This window comes from Argentina silus, assembly GCF_951799395.1.
Source record: "Argentina silus genome assembly, chromosome: 15".
Lineage (NCBI taxonomy): Eukaryota > Metazoa > Chordata > Actinopteri > Argentiniformes > Argentinidae > Argentina > Argentina silus.
The window spans coordinates 8,294,637-8,315,529 of NC_139669.1; the positions used below are offsets into that span (position 1 = coordinate 8,294,637).

Genomic DNA, 20,893 nt, shown 5'->3' on the forward strand with positions numbered 1-20,893 from the left:
AGTAGGAAATGACAGCTTGCAGACACAACACGGAGTGCAGATGCTGAACTGACGGACATGAATTCAAAACAACAACAGACAATACGTCTGCAGAACGGGCTTGTGTAAAGTATCTTATCTGACGCTTCGCCATCACACATCCAAGTGTTAAGTAGTTAATTCCTCGGGAGAAGGTTATCCAAACCTCCCCAAAATGTGGATAGCTCCAGAGGAGGTTTTGCTTGCCAATGCACTGTGGGTGAGCGAAAGGGCGAACCCCTTCTTCATTCTCCAGCGGAGAAAGGGCCACGGGAAAGGAGGTGGCATCACTGGTAGCTATGACATTTAATTATCTGTTTTTGCTATTCTCATGTTTCAGAAATATAAGTCCTGACTCCTGGCCTTACGTCTGCGAATGCCTGGTGGAGCGACAAGGGCTAGCCAGCTAACGTTAGCTTGGTGTGTTAGCACGCTAGTAGTCGATTGAAGCCAGTGCAGGTTATGTTGTTTTTGTCGACGTGTAGAAAATGTTGGAGCTGGCTGACTAGACTTCCTTCTAAACTCACCTGCTAACATGCAACTCACTTTAGCTGTCATTTCTATTGCATTTTTTCAAGAGCGCAAACATTTGGTGCGTTCTAGTATAGCTAGACTACTTCTCATCTCCAAATATAGGCGATGCAAGGAACTAGAAAGGACCGTTTTTCAGGATTCGTTGCTGGCCAGGTCATAAGACCAAAACACAACAATGGAAGCTGGATTAGCTTTCCTTCCATGCTACAAAGATTGAACTTGAATGTGTTGTCATCATGATGCACACCCGATAGGACAACGCAGCCAGCAACGCTAACTATTTGGAATTTGCAACATACTTCAAAGATAAGAGAACCGATATTAGGTTGAGTATCGCTCAGGCAAGACCTGAGGATTTGTTTGATGACATGTTACAACATCTGGTGTGGTGAACCTCTTCTCCTCCTCGTCCATCACCTCCTCTTCTCCTCCTTGTCCCCCACTTCCTCTCCTTGTCCCTCACCTCCTCTTCTCCTCCTCCTTGTCCCTCACCTCCTCTTCTCCTCATCGTCCCCCACCTCCTCTTCTCCTCCTCCTCGTCCCTCACCTCCTCTTCTTCTCCTTGTCCCCCACCTCCTCTTCTCCTCCTCCTTGTCCCTCACCTCCTCTTCTCCTCCTCCTCGTCCCTCACCTCCTCTTCTCCTCCTCTCCTCTTCTCCTCCTCCTTGTCCCTCACCTCCTCTTCTCCTCCCTCACCCCCTCTTCTTCTCCACCACATGGAAGCACTTTGAACTTGTTTGCAGTGGTCAATACAGAAAGGCTCAGCAAAGTGGTGTCTCAATTTATTTTTTCTTCTATATGCCCTCTCAATCCTATTCCCACCACGTTTTTTTCAACTGTGTTTTCTGAGGAGGTTCTAGCTATTAAATTATTTCCGGCTTACAACGTACTGTAACGACCCTGTGTAAGGCCCGTTAGCAGCTCCGCCAAGTGAGTTAACTCTCTTGGTGTTGTGGCTAGCGCGGCCGGTTTGTAAGCGGAAGGTTGCGAGTTCGATACCCGCTTAAGGCAAGCTGCTCTGCCCCGCCGTTCGCTACAGTACTTTCACATCTGGACTTAAAACTGCCATGGTAAAACTCCTCCTGAAGAAAAGTCACTTAGATTGTTCAGTCCTTAGCAATTTTAGGCCAATCTCCAACCTTCAACTTTTTAAGCAAAATTCTGTTCAAACGGTTAAATGATTTCCTTAATGCCAACTGTACCTTTGACATATTCCAATCTTGCTTCCGTGCCTATCATACTCTCATCAATTATACTCTAGCAATCATACTCTATCATACACTCTTGACAACCACACCTCGTAAAAAAATAATAGACATCACTTGCGGGATCCTCAAGGTTCCATTTTAGGGCCTGTACTCTTCGGTGTGTATGTGGTCCCCCTTGGCAGTGTCATAAGGAAGTACAATATGAACTACCACAGTTATCAGTTGACACCCAGCTGTACATTTCAGTATTACCCAACCATTCCAGTTCGATTGATTCCTTGGTGAAACGCATTGTGGACATACATGCATGGATGTCACAGAACTTTCTCCAGCTCAACCGAGATAAGACAGAGGTACTAGTTATTGGAGCAACAGCCGAAAGAGAGAAACTGTCTGCGTACTTAAAGACACTAACACTTAACACCAGGCGCCAGGCTAAAAACCTAGGTGTCATCATTGACTCAGATCTTCATTGTGAAACCCATATCAAGAATGTTACGAAAACATGTTTATTACTTCAGGAACATTGCTAAGGTGCAACCTTTTCTCTCTCAGGCTGACAGAGAGACTAATGCATGCTTTTGGACCAGCAGGCTTGAGTACTGTAATGCTCTCCTATCTGGCCTACCAAACAAAGCTGTTGGTCGTCCGTCTGCAAATGATACCGAACACAGCAGCACGAGTCCTGACCAAGACCAGACAGAGACCGCCAGTTCTACAGACTCTGCACTGGTTACCTGTTAGTTCTAGAATAGATTTGAAGATTTGTTTATTAGTTTATAAATCACTCTATGGTCATACACCCCACTACATGCCTGTCAAGCATGCTTGTAAGGTATGGACCCAGTAGATCCCTCAGGTTCTCCGGCACTGGCCTCTTAACTGATCCTAACCCCAGGACCAAGAGTCACGGAGAGGCAGCGTTCAGTGTGTCTGCTCCCAGCCTCTGGAACAGCAGCCTGCCAGAGAACCTGAGGGGGGCTGCATTTTTTTCTAGTCCTTCTTTTAGTCTTGTATTTCATCCTATTTTTTTCCTATTTTATTTTAGTCTTTGTGGTGTTTTAGTCACTGAGTTATTTTAGCTCATTCATTTGATTACATTATAGGTTTTAGTTTTCCATGATTCAGTCTCTACAGTCCTCACATGTTGTTACGGTTTGAACCTCCATGGCCGCTATATTTGTATCCTCTTAATGTTTTGTCTTGTGTCTTTAACTTTATTGTCTTTTCTGCCTTTATTTATGTATCATTTCCTGTAAAGCGCATTGTATATGAAATAAAATAAAGTTTGATTTGATATGAGTCAATATGGAATGGCTACAAATGCCATATGAGTTAATTATCCTCTCCTAAACCACAAGAATGTGGATTTTAATTCAATTATTCTAGGTTTTCCAATTATTCCCATCTGAACAGTATCACAGTGTTTCCCACATTCCCAGGTCATTCGTTCTCAGAGGATGTGACACAAGTGTCCTTTCACTGGCGGTACGACAGTTTGACACTTCTTCCTGAGCCAGATGTCACCTCCTGCCCCGGACAGATAGTTTTTCTGTTAACCCGTGCGCCACAGCTAATCTCTTTGATGTTAGAAACTACTATATTGGCCCATGATGACATATTTCAATCGAGAATATGGATTGGGCTGTAGCGCCTTGGATATAGGCTACACCTTATGATTGCGTCGAGGCCCGTGTGCTGCTCAGCGTTTTACTGCCTGTGTGAGGGTTTACACTACACATTAACTTGTCTTGTGCAGACAGTAAAATATACAAAAGGACAGTGCATGGTGCCGAAAATTAGTCTAATAGACATTTGTGTGTGTGTGTGTGTGTGTGTGTGTGTGTGTCTGCCTACCTACTTACTCCTATCTTAGCTGTAGCTATTGGAGTACCTCTGTTTACTAAGGAAGGGTTAAATGTCATCCTTGTGAGGTCACAGCTCCTCCAGATCATGACAGTCCTGACCTTTCTTAGCCCATTGAGAAACATAACAGCCATTGAAACACTTGAGATTTGAGATTCTTAAATATGACTATTTCAAGTTGTAAGAGACCTACAGTTGAACATTACCGTGCGTCAGTGGACTGCTTAGGCTCATGATGTATGTATTGTTTTCTGTGCAGGCTTGTTGGTGGGCACCTTGGATGTGGTCCTGGACTCCAGTGCCAGAGTGGCCCCCTACAGGATCCTGCACCAGACGGGCGACTCCCAGGTCTTCTGGAGCATTGCCTGTGGTGGGTCAACATGCCCTAACACGTCACCATAGAGACAGAGAGAGAGTTAATATAAGCGTTGTGTTGCACATAGGCTTATAGTTTCTTGCGTGTTTTCTTTTCCGACTAGCAGGCGGTAATCGTTTCTCAATTATTTTGTCTCCAAGTTAAAATTTGAAAATCAGTACGCTAATTTAGTGTTTGGAGATTACAATTTACAGTGAAGACGAAAAACAAATGCTAGTTCATCGGACAAGAAAACGTACAAGTCTTTGTCTCCTTTGTGTGTTACAAAATGCTTATATAAGCTCTTAGAAAACAATCCTGATGGGGATTTTTCAGCTTGAGATGGAAGTAAATTCAATCAACTGAAACAAACTCCATTCTGACGCTTCGCAGCTCGAGAAGGGACCATCTTAGCCTGTCTTCATGGATGTCTGCCTTCACCATCTCCATTTCTTCTCTTCTTCCTATTTCAGAGAAAGGAAAGGAGACAAGTAGAGGAAGTCATTTGACTAAACCCCCCTCTAAAAGCCTAGACCCAGTTTGAGAGGATCGGTTAATTGCTTCCTATATTTAACACGTCTATTCTGGTACGAGGGAAGATGCACACCCTGTTCATCTGTCCAGCGGCCACTAGTCTACACCTCTCCTGGAGATTTCGGGGTGTGCATCTTCCACCAGTGTTCCGGAACTCTTTGGCAGTTGGTGTTTAAAACGATGCAATGGGAGTGACTCTCTCTCACCAACTGCCAAAGAGTTCTGGAACACTCACCACCTAGAGTGCCAGGTGTTATATGTGGTATCTACCTAGCAACAACACTTTGATTGGCTACAAAATGAAGCATCATAATTTATGCATTCTTGGTGAATAAAGTCAGCCCTGGCACTCTGTAATATTGACAATTTGGGCAACTTTATTCACCCTCGGCGCTGAAGGAGTTAATGGACCAATGTTTCAGCACCAAGTGCCTTTGCTAGGATCCTGACTGGACCAGAACTTTGGCCTGTTAAAATGACGTTACAATAACGTGTTTTCTTCCAGGAACCTCCCGGAAGGAGATCACAGAGCACTGGGAATGGCTGGAGGCCAACCTCCTCCAGACTCTCTCCATCTTCGACAACGACGAGGACATCACCACCTTCGTCAAGGGAAAGATCTCGGTAGGCACGGTTTAACCTCTCGACCGCAGCAGGGCAAGGTCTAACCTCTGGAAGGTTTCTTAATACATGTTTTGTATTCCTTATACTTTTTAAAAAACAATTGAATGTTCCCCCCCCCACACACACATACACACACATACATACATACATACACACACACGTGCACACTCTCTCTCACACACACACACACACACACACACACACACACACTAATTCCAGGGTATCATCGCCGAGGAGAACAAGAGCAAGCAGGCCCAGGAGGATGAGGACTCGGGGAAGTTCCGGGAGGCAGAGCAGAAGATGAGGAAGCTGTTTGGGATGCCTGATGAGGAGAAGCTGGTCAACTACTACTCCTGCAGCTACTGGAAGGGCCGCGTCCCCCGCCAGGGCTGGGCCTACCTCAGTGTCAACCACCTCTGCTTCTACTCCTTCCTCCTGGGGAAAGAAGGTGGGGGGGGGGGGGGGGGGGGTGGTGTAAGGGGGTAGGGGGGAGGTGCTTGGGACGGGGGGTAGGGGGGGTGGGGGGTGTGTGGAAATGAAATGCAATGCACTGTACTGTAGAGGGAGTGTGAAGGAGATTTGGGCCTGTGTGTGAGAGGACACTTAGAGAGAGAGTGTGTGTGTGTGTGTGTGTGTGTGTGTGTGTGTGTGTGTTGAATAATGTGATTGAGTTGCACTGAATAGCACCACTTTATTGTCACGGCAACAACCCCCACAAATACTAAAATTCCTCTGCTAATTTAATTCACCCTGTTCTGCTGCGAATGCTTCAGCAAAATGGTATTCATGGAATTGACCTCCTTTTTCTCTCTTCCACTTTCTCTCTCTCTCCTCTGCTTCTTCCTTTTTTCCCTGTCCTTTGCTCCCACTCTGTCTTACCCTGCCCCCTCTTCCTGCCTTCCCCCCCCCGCCCTCCTCTAGTGACTCTGGTGGTCCAGTGGACGGAGGTGACCCAGTTGGAGAAGAACGCCACCCTGGTGTTCCCTGAGAGCGTTCGGGTCAGCACGCGCCACACGGAGCACTACTTCTCTATGTTCCTCAACATCAACGACACCTTCCGCCTCATGGAGCAGCTGGCCAACATGGCCATGAGGCAGCTGCTGGACAACGAGGCGTTTGCCGCTGATCGCTCCCTGCCCAAGGCCTGCAAGACCCTCAAGAACGTCTCCGCCCTCAAGAGGTGGGCTTCTGTAGGCCTGTCGACGAATAAACACATTGTCCCTCCCTCTCTCTCTCTCTCTCTCTCTCTCCCTCCCTCCCTCCCTCCTTCTCTCTCTCTCTCTCTCTCTCTCTCCGCCCTCGAGGTAGGCCCATAGCTAGAGAGACATGGATACTGTACATGTAATATTTATATGAATTAACTATATGCTATATTTAGAGATGTTGTGTTACCTGAATATGTATGACTTATATTGTGGCCCTGCATGCAGTGCTCCTTTGGGGGGCTTTTGTACCCTGTCTGCTAACAAACAAATTGTTCATCCCTTTCTCTCTCTGTCTCTCTCTTTCCCTCTTTCTCCCTCTCTCCCCCTCCCTCCCCCCCTCTCTCCCTCCCTCCCCCCACCCCCAGGGACCTGGATGCGCGGGCTAAGAATGAACGGTACCGGGCCCTGTTCCGCCTGACCCAGGACGAGCGTCTGGATGGACACACAGACTGCACCCTCTGGACGCCCTTCGCCAAGATGCACATCGTGGGCCAGCTGTTCGTCTCCAACAACTACATCTGCTTCGCCAGCCGCGAGGAAGACCTCTGTCAGCTCATCATCCCCCTCAGAGAGGTGTGTGGGTGTGTGTGGGGGGGGGGGGGGGGGTAGAACACTCACGCACACACACACACACACATTGTGCTGTCTTACACTCCCAGGTGTCCCAGGACATATGACAAACCAAAACATCTACATTTACTCTCACCTTTTCCTGACCCCTTTCTCCATCTCTGTTTTACTGCACTACTTTACACTCTCTCTCTCTCTCCTCTCTCCCTCCCTCCCTCTCTCTCTCTCCCTCCCTCCCTCTATCTCTCTCCCTCCCTCTCTCTCTCTATCCCCCTCCCTCCCTCCCTCCCTCTATCTCTCTCCCTCCCTCTCTCTCTCTATCCCCCTCCCTCCCTCCCTCTGTCTCTAGGTGTCTATCGTAGAGAAGGCAGACAGCAGCAGTGTTCTTCCCTGCCCCGTCTCCATCAGTACCAAGAACAAGATGACCTTCCTGTTCGCTAACCTCAAAGACCGGGACTTCCTGGTCCAACGCATCTCTGACTTCCTGCAGCGTACCCCAGACAGCCTGCCTCTGAGTTGCCATTCGGTGAGTCTGTCATCTAACCAGCCAATCAGAGGGCCACATAAGCCCAGGCAGTTGGTCTTGGGCATTTTGACTGTGGGTATTTATGTAAATGTCTGGACTAAGTACATAATGGTGCATTCAAGTGCTCTTTGGAAACTCTGAGCCCACCAAGATGTAGCTCCCTATTGGTTAATGCTGAGGCTTTAAGTGGGGAAACTCGGCGATCCCAAACTAACACGAGTTGCCCAGTAGGAAATGTCCAAATCTCCTATTTCCCAGGAGCAACTGAATGCAGCATTATGTTCGCACACAATAGGATAACCAACTGTTATGGTTAGAGCTGATGAAGACTCCTAATGTGACTGTTCCTTCTCCCCCCCCCCCATCTAGGGCTCCTCCAGCCCCAGCACCCCTCTCCCCCCCAGTCTCCCCTCCTCTGCTCAGTCTGGAGGGGGGGAGGGCTCCCTGGGGCAGGGCCTGGGCCAGCGCAGCTACAACGCCAGCCTGCCCACGGCCACCCAGGGTCTGCTCCGCATCTACCAGAGAGACGACCCGGAGGACCTGGGGCCCAAAGCGGTCAGTCAGTCGACCTTATCTGGTGGTCCTCTTTTGATACTGGATGTAAGACTGACATCCCTCTCTCTCCCTCTCTCCTTCTCTCCTTTTCTCCTTCTCTTCCCCTCTCCCTCTATCCCCCTCTCCTTCTCTCCTTCTCTCCTTCTTTCCCTCTGTCCTTCTCTCCTTCTTTCCCTCTGTCCTTCTCACCTTCTCTCCCCCTCTCCTTCCCTCCATCTCTCCCCCTCTCCTTCCCTCCATCTCTCCCCCTCTCCTTCTCTCTTCTTCTCTCCCCCTCTCTCTCTCCCCCTCTCCCTCTCTCCCTCTGTCCCCCTCAGACAAAGGAGAAGATGAAGGAGGAGTCATGGAACATCCATTTCTTTGAGTTTGGCCGTGGTGTGTGTATGTACCGGACCTCCAAGACCCGGGAGCTGCTTCTCAACGGCATCCCCGAGAGCCTCCGAGGAGAGCTGTGGCTGCTCTTCTCTGGTACTACACATCATCCTCATCCTCATCATTCTCATCCTCATCCTCATCATCCTCATCATCCTAATCATCATCATCATAATCATAATAATACTACTAATAATAATAATAATAATAATAGTCATAATCATAACAATAATAATAATGATAATAATAATAGAATAGATAGATGGGGGGGGGGGGGGGGGCCTCGGGCCTGCCCAGCCCAGTACAGGCCAGCCCAGTATAGCTCAGCCCAATACAGCTCAGCCCAGTACAGCTCAGCCCAGTACAGGCCAGCCCAGTACAGCTCAGCTTGGCTCAGTTCTGTGCTGTGATTAGGCTGTAATGTCACATCGAGGGGTATAACTGTCTGGTCTGACTTGCTGCTGGAAGTCACTTTCTCACTTCTGCTTGGGCTGTTGAGTCAGTGTGTGATTGGGTCTCACATCAGTACGCAGAAACACTCTTCCTCAAATGGTCGCTGGCTACAGGCTCCGGAAGTTCCAGTCAGCTGTAGTGAGTAATAATCTATAGCTTGGGCTGGAAGGGAGGAAAGCTTTTAAATGATTTATTATTAACAGGAGAGAACTTGTACAGGGGGGTAGTGGGGGTGAAGAGGTCTTAGGAAGGATTGTTAAGATGTAGCCTGAAGAGATGGGTTTTGCTTTTGTTGGGAATGTGGCCCTATATAAAGGTTTAATGAGTGTGAGATATTGTAAAGATAAAGGAGAATCCAGAATGTGTTCAAACAGCAGAATATTGAAGCTCAGATGGCAACTGATTGAAGTTGTGCAGCTGTAAAAAGTGTCGGCTAACACTTCAAAAAGACTCCAAAACATGATCTCTCTCTCAGAGTTTGAGATGCATCTGAGAGTGAATACTGACAGCAGATATCAGACAAAGGTGTGTGTGTGTGTGTGTGTGTGTGTGTGTGTGTGTGTGTGTGTGTGTGTGTGTGTGTGTGTGTGTGTGTGTGTGTGTGTGTGTGTGTGTGTGTGTGTGTGTGTGTGTGTGTGTGTGAGAGTGAGCTCCAGTGCTAGTCCTCTTAGCTGGGTGTGAATATATGACCGCCACTGTGTGGTCTGTTAGGGTGGACACTAGTGTCAGCAATCATGTTAGTTACACACTGTGAACATACAAGAGGTGTGTGTAATATAAGAGAAGCTCTCGCCCCATGACCTGAAGTGTTGTCATTATGAAGAGCATGACGTGTCATTGACCTGAACCAACACACACACCATTCCCGTCTGACTCATGTGGGATCAGCTGACTTGCTGTGTCATGTGTCAGTCCAGGGAGCGGGGGAATAGAAGACAATAGGAGTTATGTAACAATGACAACCTCAGAAGGTGCTCTGAATATGGTCAATTTAAAGACAATATAAGGGTTTGTAATCCCACACCTAGGGGAAGAGGTCACAGGAAAACAGATGGTCCTAGAACATTTGGAGGATGCAGTCAAGAGGGGTGAGGTCAGATTGAGGGGTTTGCTATAGGTGAAGAGAACAAAGGATCAAAGCTGGAGAAAACAGGACAGAGTAATTAAAAGTTAGGGTAATTAAGTAATAAACAAAGTCATAAACAGTCAGAACAAAAGGCCTGATCAGACAAACTGACGCCAGCCAGGTGGGCGGCGCACACCTTGATGACGAAATGTAGTTCTTGAATGTTATTGGTGCATGTAGACAGGAATCAGAAATACGTTGAATAGAAGGCGTTAACCTGTGTGAAATTTATAAAGACGGGTGACTGAGGAGATAACGGGGTCAGCTTTGCAAAAACTGAACGGCTACATATTCTGCGGGAATAAAGCCTTTGAATTAATCAACAGCTCTGGTTAACGGTATTTTATTTCAAAGTATTATAACTTAAATTCTACGACATGAACATGTGGTGCTCCTCATCCAGTCTGGGGCTTCTGGTCAACTTCAGCACGTTTCAAACAGCAGGAGCGACTAGTTTGCTAGTTTGAGCAGTAGTTTGGCTCTGGCGGTCTCTAATCAAATCCACCCTTGAAGCCCAATTCTGATTCCTCCATATGTGATAATACATTTGTGTTGGGCTGTGTACCAGGAGGCCTAGCCTTTGGTAATTCTTGTACCATGAATACTGTGTGACTCAAACTGCTGTTTGCTCAGTGAGGTCAGATACAAGTCCAATATTGACTGAACTCTCTGGCCATCCTGACCCGACGCCTTCAGGAGTCCAGAACCAGAATTTGTGTGTCTGGTTGTTTAGTGATGGTACAGTAAATATAGAATCTGACCGTTTTATATGTCCCAGTATCATAACCCTTTTGACCAGTGATGGCACCAGGTATAAATACACTATGGACTGAATCTGCCCTGAACCATCACACACACACTTATATACACACACACACACACATTTATACACACACATTTATACACACACACACACACACACACACACACATATTTATACACACACACACAGTCTCTCACACACAGTCACACACACACATACACTTATACACGCAGTCACACACACACACACACAAAACATTCATTACAATTGATTAACCCCCCCCCGCCGCCCCCCCTCTCCAGGAGCCCAGAACGAGATGGCGACCCACCCGGGGGCCTATGGGGAGCTGGTGGAGCAGGCCATGGGCCGCTGTACTCTGGCCACGGAGGAGATCGAGAGGGACCTGCACCGCTCCATGCCCGAGCACCACGCCTTCCAGAACGAGATGGGCATCGCCGCGCTGCGACGCGTCCTCACCGCCTACGCCTACCGCAACCCGGGCATCGGGTACTGTCAGGTAGGCATAGACAGGTCACAACCCGGGCATCGGTTACTGCCAGGTAGGCACAGACAGGTCACCTTTCTTTCTCTCTCTCCTCCTACCTCTCTCTCTCTTTCTGTCCCCCCCCCCCCCCAGGCGATGAACATAGTGACCTCAGTGCTGCTGCTGTACTGTACTGAGGAGGAGGCCTTCTGGCTGCTGGTGGCTCTGTGTGAGAGGATGCTGCCCGACTACTACAACACCAGGGTTGTAGGTCAGTACTCAACGTGTGTGTGTCTGTCTGTCTGTCTGTGTCTGTGAGTGTGTCTGTCTGTCTGAGTGTGTCTGTCTGTGTCTGTCGGTGAGTGTGTTTGTATGTCTGTCTGTGTGTCTGTCTGTGTGTGTCTGTGAGTGTGTGTGTGTCTGTGAGTGTGTGTGAGAGAGTCTGTGTGTGGACCATATATACTAAGAAATGTATGCACTCACTGCAATGTAAGTTGCTTTGGATAAAAGCATCAGCGAAAAGGCATTTATTATTATTATTATTATGTGTGTGTGTGTGTGTGTGTGTGTGTGTCTGTCTGTCTGTGTGTGGCCCTGTCTCTGTGCGTGTCACCAATCATTCCCCCCCTCCCCCCTCCCCTCCCTCCCTTTCAGGAGCTCTGGTGGACCAGGGTGTGTTTGAGGAGCTGACGCGCGAGTGTCTCCCCCTGCTGTACGAGCACATGCAGGAGCTGGGCGTGATCTCCACCATCTCCCTGTCCTGGTTCCTCACCCTGTTCCTCAGCGTCATGCCCTTCGACAGCGCCGTGCTCCTGGTCGACTGCTTCTTCTACGAGGGCATCAAGGTCATCTTCCAGGTGGCGCTGGCCGTGCTGCACGCCAATATGGACGCCCTGCTGAGCTGCACCGATGAGGGAGAGGCCATGACCATATTAGGGCGGTGAGTTAGAGGCCATGACCATATTAGGAAGGGGGAGTTAGAGGCCATGACCATATTAGGAAGGGGGAGTTAGAGCCCATGACCATATTAGGGCAGTGAGTTACAGAGGAGGGGGAAGGGCCATGACCATATTAGGATGGTGAGTGGGGGAGGGGCATGGCCATATTTGGGCAGGGGAGGGGAGAGAGGTCCACTAAATATGTTTGTTGATAGTTTGATCATCTGTAGACTGCATCAACTGCAACCATTTACTAGGGTTCATTTTAAGGAACTCAATGTGACAGATGTGCTCTCCCCCCTCCCTCCTCAGGTACCTGGACAACGTGGTGAACAAGCAGACGGTGGCCCCACCCATCCCCCACCTCCACGCCCTGCTGACCAGTGGCGATGAGCCACCGCCTCAGATTGATGTGTTTGAGCTCATCAGGTCCTCCTATGAGGTCAGGACTCCCACATACCGCAAGCCCATTGGCTGTTTGAACAGGGCTTCCTCCATCCCGCAAGCCTATTGGCTGTTTAATAAATCAATTTTAAGTTTCTTCAAAATACATAAAGTAACTGTCACTATAGCTGTTCCCCTTATATTATACTACTGTACATGTTTAATTCTAGCGTTTCTCTCTCTCTCTCTTTGTCTGTCTGTCTCTGTCTGTCTCTCTCTTTGTCTGTCTGTCTGTCTGTCTCTCTCTGTCTCTGTCTCTGTCTCTGTGTGTGCCCGTGTGTGCCTGTGTGTGTTCCTAAACAGAAGTTTGGTAGTCTGCGTGCCGACGTCATCGAGCAGATGAGGTTCAAACAGAGGTTAAAGGTCATCCAATCACTGGAGGACACGGCTAAGAGGAGTGTGGTGAGTTCATAGGTCAGGGAGTCGGCCCTGTGCGAATCACGTGCACGCCTGGACAACACGTGCATAACATGGACAACGGCAGCCACAGCCTGATGTGTGTGTGTGTGTGTGTGTGTGTGTGTGTGTGTGTGTGTGTGTGTGTGTGTGTGTGTGTGTTCCCCAGGTGAGAGCCATCATGACGGACTCGGCCTTCAGCATCGAGGAGCTGGAGGAGCTTTATGTTCTCTTCAAGGTCAGGAAGCCTCTTCTTCTCTGGTGTACCACATCTCAGTACTACATCTCCCAGGGGTCTTCTTCTCTGGTGTAACAGTACTACATCTCCCAGGGGTCTTCTTCTCTGGTGTAACAATACTACATCTCCCAGGGGGGCTGAGAGAACAACTGCTTTCCCAGATTACACAGATTAAGCCTTGTCCTGGAATGAATCACACTTTCAATAGGACATCTCCATTGAACATGCTTTATATAGTGTAGGATTAGGCTTAATCTGTATCCGGGTAACCAGCCCCTTCAATCTAATCTAATCCAACCAACCATTCGATTTGGTAATTTACGCAAGTTCCATTCCATCTATGTAAATTCCCTTTAGCTAACACTGACTCTACCCCCACCTCCCTACCGCCCCCCTCCTTCTCCACCCTCCTTCCCCCCTCCCTCTCTACCGCCCCCTGCAGGCCAAACACATCATGAGTTGTTACTGGGGCGCCAGCACCACGGCCGAGGAGCGTCACGACCCCAGCCTCCCGTACCTGGAGCAGTACCGCATCGACCTGGGTCAGTTCTGCCAGCTGTTTGCCGTCCTGGGCACCTGGCTCTGCGGGCCTCACACCGCCACCCTGGCCTCGCGCCTCTTCCGCCTTCTGGACCAGAACAAGGACGGGCTCATCAACTTCAAGGAGTTTGTCACCGGCCTCAGTGAGTGGTGGTGGCTGGGGACTGGGGTTGTTGTGGTATCAGGAATAACCTGGAGTGAGTTTTACCCAGAAACTTTTAAGTTTCCCCAGAAGCTTCGTAGTTTCCCCAAAACCTAGAGTAGAACTTTATCCCTTGGACAATCCAGGCCCCACTCCTCACAATCCTCCCCTAGACCGTCAACGTTCTTCACTGAATGACTTTCGTTCTTTTTCATGCTCTGAAGATTGACCTGCAAACATTGATTAGACAGCTACTTAAAGTCAAGAGCTTTTGGGGAAACTGACACCTGGTTGGTTCGATACCAAAGTGTTTAATAACATTCTCAATTCCATTCCATGCATCGCAATGAGCTCGTCCTCCGATTTCTACCTCCACCAGCCTCCCCTGGTATAGTTACATGAGAACATGACACGTGTTTGTGGTCTGAGGGCTGGGATCCATGTTGGTTATATGAGTACTGGTTAATGTTGCTGCTCCCACTGCAGACCACTAGTTCATGTTGGATGGTTTAATCTACTGTAATCTGTAATCTCTAACCTGTAATCTGGCCCTTCAGGTGGGATGTACCACGGGGACATGACAGAGAAACTGAAGCTTCTATACAAACTCCACCTTCCACCAGGTAAACAGAGGAGAAACATAACACATTCAGTCTGACACAACACACACTCCACCTGGCCCCAGGTAAACACACACTCCACACAGTCTGACACAACACAAACAGTCATTTAAACACAACAGTCGTATCAACACAGTCAGAGAACAGCAACATCATTTGAATACAACACAGTCATCTAATTCACTCCGTGTGGTTTCTCACATATTGGCCCCACACTCACTGTTGTCACGGAAACAGAGTTGTAAGCATCAGCAAACCCTAAGGAAGGAAGCGGTCCAGCAACCGTCAGCACACACACACACACACACACACACACACAGTTGATGTTTGTTGACGTGGGTACGGTGGGAGGTATAGTGTGTTGGTAGTTGATGTTTGTTGACGGGGGTATGGTGGGAGGTAAAGTGTGTTGGTAGTTGATGTTTGTAGACGGGGGTATGGTGGGAGGTAAAGTGTGTTGGTAGTTGATGTTTGTAGACGGGGGTATGGTGGGAGGTAAAGTGTGTTGGTAGTTGATGTTTGTTGACGGGGGTATGGTGGGAGGTATAGTGTGTTGGTAGTTGATGTTTGTTGACGGGGGTATGGTGGGAGGTAAAGTGTGTTGGTAGTTGATGTTTGTTGACGGGGGTATGGTGGGAGGTAAAGTGTGTTGGTAGTTGATGTTTGTTGACGGGGGTATGGTGGGAGGTAAAGTGTGTTGGTAGTTGATGTTTGTTGACGGGGGTATGGTGGGAGGTAAAGTGTGTTGGTAGTTGATGTTTGTTGACGGGGGTATGGTGGGAGGTAAAGTGTGTTGGTAGTTGATGTTTGTAGACGGGGGTATGGTGGGAGGTAAAGTGTGTTGGTAGTTGATGTTTGTAGACGGGGGTATGGTGGGAGGTAAAGTGTGTTGGTAGTTGATGTTTGTAGACGGGGGTATGGTGGGAGGTAAAGTGTGTTGGTAGTTGATGTTTGTTGACGGGGGTATGGTGGGAGGTAAAGTGTGTTGGTAGTTGATGTTTGTAGACGGGGGTATGGTGGGAGGTAAAGGGGGAGTGTTGACACCCTTGTTGTTTCTCTTTCAGCGTTGTGTCCGGAGGAGGCAGAGTCAGCACTGGAGGCCACACAGTTCTTCACTGACGATGACATTCCACAGGGTACACACACACACACACACACACACACACACACACACACACACACACAGCCTCTCTTGTTTACTCAATGTAAATGTGATATCTGACATGTCAGTTGAGTTGTTGTTGTGTGTGTGTGTGTGTGTGTGTGTGTGTGTGTGTGTGTGTGTGTGTGTGTGTGTGTGTGTGTGTGCGCGCGCGCGCGCCTCGGTCCTATCCCTTGCATGTTTCTGTGCATGGGAAACCAAATCCTTCTACATGATAACTGACTGACTGACTGAATGACTGTTCTCATTTTCCTCCTGACAACGTTTGCTCTCCTCCCTCCCTCCCTTCTCACCTGTTTACTGTCTTAATGTCTCTCCCTCCCTCCCTCCCTCCCTCTCTCTCTCTCTCTCTCTCTCATCTTTGTCTCTCCTGCTCTGTCCTTCTCTCGTTCCGTTTTTCTCTCTCACCGCTCCAGAATCTCCCTTCCTGTCTGATCTGGACTTCCTGGTGCAGGAAGTGACCTCAGGTTGGTCTCTCTGTGACTTCCTGTGTCACAAAGAAGCTTTTGATGAACAAAATGGTGGTGGCAACACTCTCACTGTCAGGGGGATAGTCAGGCTTAGAAGCTACACACACACACACACACACACACATGCGTACACACACACATACACACACACACATATGCGTACACACACACTCTCTCTCTCACACACACACACACACACACATTCTCTTGTGCACCCTTCTTCATTGCTCTTTCCAACACCACAGTAGTTCCATTCATGTTTCTGATATAACACCACCATACCAGCAGATCCCAAAGGCTGAAGAGACCCTTCATCAAAATGCTCTTTGTAGTCCCCGTCCCCCGTCATTTCTCAACTTGGTGTACAGCCCACCCATCTCTACCACCCTGGTGTACACCCTCACATCCCTTGACCTTTATCATACCTGTGGTATATGTGTGTCGGGGGGGGGGGGGGGGGGGGGGGATCACGCCTGATACCTCTGTAGCATCTGTGTCAAGGCTGTGGGTTAGTTAGTTGGTTGGTTAGTTGGTTAGTTAGTTAGTTGGTTAACTATCTAGTTTGCTTGTTAGCTTGTTAATTAGTTAGTTAGCTAGTTAGTTAACTCACTAACTATCTAGTTCGCTAGTTAGTTAACTAACTAACTATCTAGTCTCGCTAGCTAGTTAGTTTATTGGTTTGTTGGATAGTTAGTTAGATTGTTGCTTAGTTGGATAGTTAGTTAGTTTGTTGGTTAGTTCGTTGGTTGGTGGATGGTCGGTTGGTTAACTATCTAGTTCGCTAGTTAGTTAACTATCTACTGTAGTTCGCTAGTTAGTTAGTTGACTGTCCAACTCCTCATCCTCTGTGGTAAGTTGATGTCTCTCACACTACTAGCACAAACCTCCTACACTAACCTACTGCATCGCCTTACACTGGAGACTCCCCCCTCAGTCTAGACCTGTCACCCACTGCTCCACCAGTCACTGTTACATTGGTGTGGGTGTGTCTGAGTAGTGACTATATTGTGGTATTGGTGGTGGTGGTGGTGGTGGTGGTGGTGGTGATGATGATGATGATGATGATGATGATTTCTCTCTCCACAGGAGAGGTGAAAGATGCGGGAGATGCTTCAGGAAGTGGAGATGCAGAGGAGAAGAAAGGTGAGTCACACCCATTCCTCCAATCACAGAGCCTTATTTCGTATTAGCCACGCCCACTCGTCCAATTACACAACCTTACATAGTGTTAGCCACACCCACTCGTCCAATCACAGAGGCTTATGTAGGATCTCCTCCAATCGCAGAGGCTATTACTTGTTTACACACAGTATTGATACAGCATTGTACTGCCCTATACTAGATGGTGCAATAAACAATTATTCATTCACATTGTCCCTGTTACATCCAGTACCTCTCCCTGTTTGTGTTTTAGAGGAGAAGGTGAAGGACTATAAGTACTACCTGAGGATGTGGGCCAAGGAGAAGGAGCCCAAGAAGGAGACCATTAAAGACCTGCCCAGGATGAACCAGGTAAACAGAGGACAGGCTGGCTTGACGTTGGGACTCTCTCAAACTTGGCCTTGTGTACTGTTACTGTCAGATGGAAGGACGTCAAGCCAGGACTATTGAGACATTTTGGGTATTTTCTGTGACTGACGAGTGTGTGTGTGTGTCCCTCTACAGGAGCAGTTCATAGAGCTGTGTAAGACCCTGTACAACATGTTCAGCGAGGACCCCCTGGAGCAGCAGCTGTACCACGCCATCGCCACGGTAGCCAGCCTGCTGCTGCGCATCGGAGAGGTGGGCAAGAAGTTCACCAACAACGGCGCCAAGAAACCCGACGCCAGCGCCCAGCCCCCCGCCTCCGGAGAACCCCCCGCCTCCGGAGGACCCCCCACCTCCGAGCCGCCCCAGCCCGAAAAGGAGGACTCCAACGGGGAGGGCGGCTCAGGACAGTCCCAGGTCTGCAAGGCCCTGGCGGAGGCCCAGCTGGAGACGCCGCCCCAGCAGACGTCTGACGAGGAGGTAAAGGACGACACGTCCGTCTCATCCTACTCCATGGTGAGCGCCGGGTCGCTGCAGTGTGAGGACATCGCCGACGACACCGTCCTGATTGGCTGCGGGGACCAGAGGCGGGGCAGCACGCTGGACGGCGATTGGTCGATCACCTTCGAGCAGGTGCTGGCCTCGCTGCTGACGGAGCCGCCGCTGGTGGACTACTTTGAGAAGAAGGGGGACTTCAGGGCCAAGATGGCCGCCTGTAAGGCCCAGCGAGGCGTGGAGAGGCAGGTGAGTTCGTCCAGCGACCACGAGCTGGCTCAGCTGTCCGGCTGAGAGAGAGAGAGAGAGAGAGGAGAGGATTCCGGAACCATCTACATTCTAGAACCCCCCACCTCACCTGGCCTGGAACCATCCGGAACCATCTAGAAGCCTGTCATTCACCTGAACAGAACCGAGTCCCGTTGTCACTTCTCTTCTCACCCTGAAGGGGGCGCTATCTGTCAACCCATTGTCTTGAGTTACAGTCAGGCCTTGCATCAGTCACAGGGAGCTCTGACCCTCTATCTGTGTAGATGTTGTTGTTGTCGTTGTCGTCGTTGTTGTTTTACCAAACCAGATGTATCTATAGGAAATATATTCATCTAAACACACCCACAGAAGGAAGACTAGTGTCAGCCTACTGAGTCTGCCTAACACTTCCTACTTTGGATAAAAGCCACCTAACTCTAGTGGTGTAAAAGTGTCATTGCTGTTCCCCAGTCAGGATGTTGGGTAGAAGAATGTTGATGCAGGAGTTCCGGTGTACATTGCGTACCGTAATATCTCTAATAGATGGGATGAGACATAGTCCAATGGGAGGTTTGAATACTGCTACTACAGTTTGTCTAATGTACAATACATTTTCAAACTGTTAACTAAACCTCTAGATGAATAATCTCTGTTTTCTCTGAGACGTTGTCCAAGACAAGGTACAATGAAAATCATGCTTTAGAGTCTTGGTCTCAGTTCAGCACTATTTGCTCAAGCAAATCGGAGGCCTAGACGTGATCTATCAAGTGTGCCCTTTGTGTTGCCTGTCAAAAACCCTGCGGGCCACTGTTTAAACAGTTGATAAAAGCCTTTAATGTGAGACGACATACAGTATATATACGTTTGTGAAAGTCCACAACAGTCTCAAAACTAAAGAAAGAAAGCCTTGCCTTAAAAAGAGACTTCACAAACTGAACTAGATGTTTGGATATGAAACTAGCTTGTTTTTGTTTTTGTTTTTCTTTCTGAAAGGAGAACGTTAGGGGAGCGAGCCAGCTTCCTTGGTCAGTAATTACTTAAAATCAGTTCAATTTCAGCAGTTAGTCAGTTATTGAAACTACCTCCGAGTCTGTGCTCCTATTGGTCAGCTCAACATGGTAACACTGGTGTAGGAAGGGAGAATCCTCTGCTCTCATAGGGCGACTCGCCTGCCACTCACAACCTACTACGACCTGATTGGACAGTTTTGTAATGGTTGGTTAATTGATCGTTTATGCAGGGAGGTGTGGCCTTGGCATTACGGGGGAGGGGCATGACTTACGGTCATTCTAGAGGGGTGGAGCCCTGCAGCTTTTTGTCCCCGAGCCAGATCTCAATTCTGAACGACACTTCTTTCATTTTACGCCCCTTTTTTAAATAAGACTTTCATATCAAGGCCTCTATATCTTCCCCTAGACCCAAGCAGACACTCATCAGAGTCATCCAGCTGACTGAACATGCATGACAGACAGCCGTCAGGGCTGTGTTTTCTCCATTAGATCACATGACCGTGTCCGTGAGTCTCTCTTATCCACGTCCTCCGCCTGTCTTCAGTCCCAAGCAGTCAGGTTGATGGTAACAGGTTTTGTAGAAAGCCGGGAGTGTTTTTTTGTTTTGTTTTGTTTTTTACTGATTCCAATGTCATTTCAATTTATAAACGCCTGCAAAAACTCATGTAATGCTTTCCGTTGTGTTGCCTACACGTCAATAACCGTCATCATCTGTAAATTATTGCTAGAAAATCATGTTGCTATTATCTTCTATTGAGAGCTCTAAATGTACGAGATTCTGTTTCTCGATACTGATATGATATAGCCTCAGATTAGCCCCATGTTTATGTGAAGGCGTTGGGGAAAAAATACAGTGTTACTGTCATGGATATGCATTATTCACAACCTCTTCATCACAGAAATGTGCTTCCTAAAAAATCCTACTACATACAGTGCTTTTTTATTAATGGTGTGTTGAAGTGCTCTTCTGAAACGCTGAGATCCCCACCAAGGCTTAGGGGAATCTCAGTCCGTAACACGAGTTGCAGAGTCGGAAATATCCAAGTTTCCCCGTTTCAGAGCAGCACTTGAACGCAGCATAATTTCTCACCCGTGAGTGTTTATGCCTTTTAGAGCACGTTGGTCATAAACACAGAGGTATTTTGCACAGGCACTTCCTCAGGATACCTTTGTCCACTGTCATCATCAGTTTTCACATGGCCTGGTTAGTGACCATCCCTTAGCTTCTACTGTTACGTGTTTACAGACTTGCACGTCTTAGATGGGTGTAAGCAATATGGTGATGGCTCCTCTAGCCTTCTGATGTGCTTGGGGGGAGTTTCAGCCATGTTGCTTACACCTGTCCAGTTCCTTTAGATGTGCAAACACTAAAGGAAACTGTGAGACTATTTTCACATCTGTGTGTGTCAGGGGAGGCTGGTGGAGGTAGAAATCAGAGGATGGGCTTGTTGTAATGCATGGAATGGAAT

At 48.3% G+C, this 20,893-nt stretch overlaps 1 protein-coding gene across 2 annotated transcripts; it reads left to right on the top strand.

The window, feature by feature from the left end:
- The first annotated feature begins 30 nt into the window (after positions 1–30).
- Positions 31–20,886, top strand: tbc1d9b (TBC1 domain family member 9b). 2 transcript variants are annotated; one of them, XM_083685609.1, is made up of 21 exons: positions 31–311; positions 3,886–3,996; positions 5,021–5,139; positions 5,359–5,587; positions 6,061–6,319; positions 6,710–6,917; positions 7,264–7,440; positions 7,810–7,995; positions 8,313–8,463; positions 11,012–11,226; positions 11,347–11,464; positions 11,848–12,133; positions 12,444–12,573; positions 12,879–12,977; positions 13,141–13,209; positions 13,652–13,892; positions 14,449–14,514; positions 15,576–15,647; positions 17,230–17,286; positions 17,558–17,655; positions 17,809–20,886. In XM_083685609.1, exons 1-21 carry the CDS (start codon positions 194–196, stop codon positions 18,457–18,459), a joined length of 3,660 nt encoding a protein of 1,219 aa, XP_083541735.1. In that variant the 5' UTR covers positions 31–193; the 3' UTR covers positions 18,460–20,886. The 2 variants fall into 2 exon arrangements, with proteins under 2 accessions (XP_083541735.1, XP_083541734.1); XM_083685608.1 differs by lacking the exons at positions 31–311; positions 3,886–3,996 and adding an exon at positions 16,090–16,140 and having other exon boundaries at positions 5,086–5,139; positions 5,359–5,542; positions 6,087–6,319.
- Positions 20,887–20,893: the final 7 nt, after the last annotated feature.